At 29.9% G+C, this 5,645-nt stretch overlaps 1 pseudogene across 1 annotated transcript; it reads left to right on the forward strand. All coding sequences in view use genetic code 4, as the record gives it.

Moving 5' to 3' along the window:
* The first annotated feature begins 3,068 nt into the window (after positions 1 to 3,068).
* Positions 3,069 to 3,384, forward strand: N7509_014284 (annotated as a pseudogene). The gene is made up of 2 exons: positions 3,069 to 3,093; positions 3,146 to 3,384. Coding segments are annotated over exons 1-2 (264 nt in total).
* The last annotated feature ends 2,261 nt before the right edge of the window (positions 3,385 to 5,645 follow it).

Raw genomic sequence — 5,645 nt, forward strand, 5'->3', positions numbered from 1 at the left:
TATATAAATATAAGGATTTAAACAGAAACTACATTATAAAAAAAAAAATACCGAACAAGAACCTTATGTTTAGTTTTATTAATTAGAAGGAAAAAAAAAAATAATTTTTACAGAAACTGGCTTATTTATATCTAAAAAATAACACATTTTAATTAGTAAAAATTAAATGTATTACGCAATATAAGTGTTAGTCACAACATGTCTAACATAGAATGTATATTAAATATACTAAAAAAAAAAAATAAAGAGTTTGATGATGGCTCTAACTGAACACTGTCCAAGTACTTGACACATGCTAATTCGTACGACTAATTAGATTTTAAATAATATTTAAAAATAAGTAGTAGTGGTGTACAGGTGAGTAAATGATAAATTGGCTACCTTAAAGTTAGGGGGGGAAATCCCCCAATAAATTAACTAATAATATAGTATTATTAAGTTTAGTAAAGAACAATACGATAAATTAATCGTGTTTGCTTTAGGATGTAAATTTTTATCTCGGTGAGTAGTAGGAAAGGTAATGACTTTTCTAGCAATAACCGTAGTCGTAACTGGAAAGTTGATCGACCACATTGGGTCTGAAAAAAACCCAATGCTTTTTTGTACAGCAGTGAGGAATATTGGTCAATGGCCGCAAGGCTGAACCAGTAACTTGGAAGAATGAAAGTGTATTTGTATAAATACAATAGTGGTTAAACCACATAAAATTCTAAATAGATTATATATAATGACAAAATCTATTTATAAGTCTTGACCAAACTACGTGCCAGCAGTCGCGGTAATACGTAGAAGGCTAGTGTTAGTTATCTTTATTGGGTTTAAAGGGTAAGTAGACGGTAAATTAAACTCTAAAAGAGTACTTATTTACTAGAGTTATATGAGAGAAGGAAGAATTCCTGGAGTAGAGATAAAATTTTTTGATACCAGGAGGACTGTCAACGGCGAAGGCATCCTTCTATGTAATAACTGACGTTGAGAGACGAAGGCTTGGGTAGCAAACAGGATTAGATACCCTAATAGTCCAAGCAGACAATGATGAATGTCATTCATTAGATAAATTTTTAATGTATAAACGAAAGTGTAAGCATTCCACCTCAAGAGTACTATGGCAACATATAAACTGAAATCATTAGACCGTTTCTGAAACCAGTAGTGAAGTATGTTATTTAATTCGATGATCCGCGAAAAACCTTACCACAGCTTGTATAGCAGTTATGAAAAATTGTTACAAGCGCTGCATGGCTGTCTTTAGTTAATGTCGTGAGATTTGGTTAACTCCTCTAATTAACGAAAACCCTCACTTTATTTATATATATAAAGTGGTTCGCTATTACATTGGTTGATAATAGGGATTAAGACAAGTCATTATGGCCTAAATGCTGTGGGCTATAGACGTGCCACATACGCCTTTACAAAGGGATGCGATATTGTGAAATGGAGCTAACCCCCAAAAAAGGAAATACTATGGATAGTAGTCTGTAACTCGACTACTTGAATAAGGAATTACTAGTAATCGTGAATCACCATCGTCACGGTGAATTATTTCTCAGTTAGGTACTAACCACTCGTCAGGCGCTGAAAGAAGAAGATGCAGTAAGTTTGATGTTTTCTGTGTATGATTATAAATAAAGTTGTTTTATTATTACGCAGAAAAGTTTTCGTATGCAAAACTTTGATTGGTGTTAAGTCGAAATAAGGTTCGTGTAATGGAAATTGCACAGGGGAGTATAAAAATTAAAAAAAAAATAGTATACATATATAATTATATGTATATATCTTTATAAGGTAAATTGGAAGTCATTTCCTACTGGTTCAAATCCAGAAAAAGATATCAAAAAAATTTTTTTTTAAGGAAGGGTCCGTATGTTGGTTTACGGGTTGAGCTGTAAACTCAATGGCTATAGGCCATCGAAGGTTCGATTCCTTTTCTTCCTAATTAGATTTATTTTTCTAATCCTATCTAGATATTTTATTATTAGTATAGTTTATTGATAGATTATTTTTTTTTTTTAATGTATAATATATTTTTATTAAATGATAATATCACTAATGGATTTAGTGCAGGATTACCTGACATTATATATGTGTTAGCTTTATTATTAGCATATTGTACTATAGCTAGTAAAAATCCTATTGTATCAGTATTATACTTAATAGCTTTATTTGTAAATATAGCTAGTTTATTAATATTAGTAGGATATAATTTTTTAGGGTTATCTTATATATTAGTATATGTAGGAGCTATATCAATATTATTTCTGTTTATATTAATGTTAATAAATATTAGAACATCAGAAATTACTCATAATACTAGAAAAGATGGTCCTTTAACTATAGGTGTAGGTGTTAGTTTTATTATAACAGTAAGTCAAGCATTACCTATAAATCTTACAGAATATACCGTATTTAGTGAAATAGCAAAAACATATGTACAAAGTGCTATAGAAATAGATAACGAATTAGTAAAAATAATGGATTTAAAACAATATATGGGATTTGCAAGTAGTAAAGGTTGAGATAGTTCACTTGTAGAAGCAACACACATAACAGGTATAGGTAATATTATGTATACAAACTATGCTATTTGATTAATAGTAAGTTCAATGATATTATTAACAGGTATGGTAGGAGCAATTGTTATAACAATTAAACAAAAATAATAATATAAGTAGTATTAACTTTAACATAAATAAAAAAAAAATGATATATAGATCAAAAAGTAATTTTCAAAATCATCCTTTTCATTTAGTGTCACCTTCACCATGACCATTATTTACTAGTGTTTCATTATTTATATTAACAACAGCTACAGTATTATTTATGCACGGATTCCAAGGATTCGAATATTTAGTACCTTTTGCTGTGTTTAATGTAATGTACGTAATGGGTTTATGATTTAGAGATGTAATTTCAGAAGGTACATATTTAGGTAATCACACAAATGCTGTACAAAAAGGATTAAATTTAGGAGTAGGTTTATTCATTATTTCTGAAGTTTTCTTCTTTTTAGCCATATTCTGAGCTTTCTTCCATAGTGCTATTTCACCTAGTATAGAATTAGGTGCACAATGACCACCATTAGGTATACAAGCAGTAAATCCTTTTGAGTTACCATTATTAAATACTATATTATTATTATCTTCAGGTGTAACAATTACATATGCACACCACTCATTAATACAAGGTAATAGAAAAGGAGCTTTATATGGAACAGTTGTAACTATAATATTAGCTATAGTATTCACATTCTTCCAAGGTGTTGAGTATTCAGTTTCTTCTTTCACAATCTCTGATAGTGTTTATGGTTCATGTTTTTACTTTGGAACTGGTTTCCACGGTATACACGTTATGGTAGGAACAGCCTTTTTAGCTGTAGGATTATGACGTTTAGCTGCATACCATTTAACAGATCACCATCATTTAGGTTACGAATCAGGTATATTATACTGACATTTTGTTGACGTAGTATGATTATTCTTATATATTTCTGTTTATTACTGAGGTTATTAGAATGTTAAATAAATTAAATTATAATTATAATTTAATATAGAGACTTTAGTTTAATGGTAAAACATGTGACTTTTAATCATTACCATATGGGTTCAAATCCCATAAGTCTTAAAAAGATATTGATATAAAAAAAAAAAAAAAAAAACGAATAAATATTAATTAATGACTATAAGTTAATGGTAGACTGCTTATTTACCATATAAGATGTGCTGATTCGAATTCAGCTAGTCATAATTAGTTAAAAATTAATATTATTATGGCTATAAGTTAATGGTAGACTGTTTACCTTCCAAGTAAAGTGTGTCGATTCGAATTCGACTAGCCGTATATAAATATGCTAGGGTTAGTAACTTAATTGGTAAAGGGTTTTCTTGTCGAGAAAATAGATGTCGGATCGAAGCCGACCTAACTCGTATTTAAGTTGTAAAAAACTAATAAAAAAAAAAATAAAAGGAAAAGTTGCTATTGGTAGGGTAAGATATTTGCTAAATATTGTGTTTTAACACTTAGATGTTCGATTCATCTCTTTTCCGAAGAGCATAGTTTAATAGGCAAAACTGTAAGCTTCAACCTTATATTTCTTAGTTCAAATCTAAGTGCTCTTGGGTGAAAAAAAAAAAATTATATTGGTTCTTTAACTTAACCGGTAAAGTGTATTCTTGATAAGGATATGTTCAGTGTTCGAGTCACTGAAGAATCAAAAAAAAAAGAGAGTTGGCTGAGTGGTTTAAGGCGACTAGCTTGAGTCTAGTTAAAGGTAAAAACTTTCATATGTTCGAATCATATACTCTCTGAAATCTATAAAGTGAAAAAGTTTATAAATAAAAAAAAATACAGGTTAGTGTCCGGTGGTTGGTCGCTTCATTTGGGTTGGAGATTGTTTATGTTCGAATCATAATAACCTGATATATTATATATATAATATATATATTTCACAATATAGATGATATGCATCGTATAAATCTTGAGTAATCAAGGTAAGTATATAAAGAAACTATTATGGATGGTATGCTATATATTTCAAGATTAATCTAGTGAGATCTAGAGATCAAAGAGAAATCTTATAATCAGACAAAGTGAATTGAAATATCTTAGTAACTTTAGGAAAAGAAATCAAACGAGATTGTTATTAGGTGTCTTCTTAATAACAAAAGCCAATAACTCAAGTAAAATGGAAAAAAATCTGTTTGAATAAAGGGGAACCTTCCTCTAAGGCTAAAGAAAATATATAAGCGATAGAGTAGAAGTACCGTGAGGGAAAAAGCTGAAATAGTAGTTTTATAAGCAGCTCGAGTAAAATTTTAAATAAAAAATAAGAGCGTACCTTTTGCATAATGGGTCAGCAAGTTAATTTTAGATGCAAGCAAGGGTTATACATAAGTAGTAACTGATAGTAAAGAAATGAAAAAAATAACGCTTGCTTAGATAAACCAATTATGAAAAAATGAATAAGTATCTAGGATTAGACCCGAAGGCTAGTGATCTTACCATGATCAGGGTTATAAAAGCCCGAACGGGTTATCGTTGTAAAGATATCCGAAGAATTGTGGTAAGTTAGTGAAAGACAAAACTGACTAGTATAGCTGGTTTTCCGCGAAACCTATGTAAGTAGGTAATTTAATTAACATCTTAGCAGGTACAGAACTGTGATCTCGGACAATACCATAGGTATTTGTCAACATCGGGGGGTTGTAGCGACTTTACCGGAGAGTATTTGCACTCGGAAGGGCAAAGATGAATATTAAATAATCGGACATAGTGCGATAAGGTTGTATGTCTAAAGGGAAACAGCCCAGAACAAGAGTTAAGGTTCCAAAATTATTGTTAAGTGAAATTAAGGATGTTTTTTTTTTAAAACAATCAGGAAATAGGCTTAGAAGCGGCCATTTTTTGAAGACCTCGTAACAGAGCACTGATTAAATTTTTAGGAGAAAACGCCGAAAATTTAACGGATCTAAAATAATATACCGAAACCTTGTACACATTAAATGTGGGGTAGCGGAACATTGGATAAAAATCATATGATTTACATTTATTCTAAATGTAAATAAAAAATAGTGTAGAAATAAGGTTATAATAGTAAAATATTATGTTATTATTTAACGATAATAGTATAGTATTTCTATTAGTATAAA

The sequence above is a fragment of the mitochondrial genome of Penicillium cosmopolitanum (assembly GCF_028827165.1).
Source record: "Penicillium cosmopolitanum strain IBT 29677 utg000014l:1.0-6987.0:1.0-6986.0 mitochondrion, whole genome shotgun sequence".
NCBI lineage: Eukaryota > Fungi > Ascomycota > Eurotiomycetes > Eurotiales > Aspergillaceae > Penicillium > Penicillium cosmopolitanum.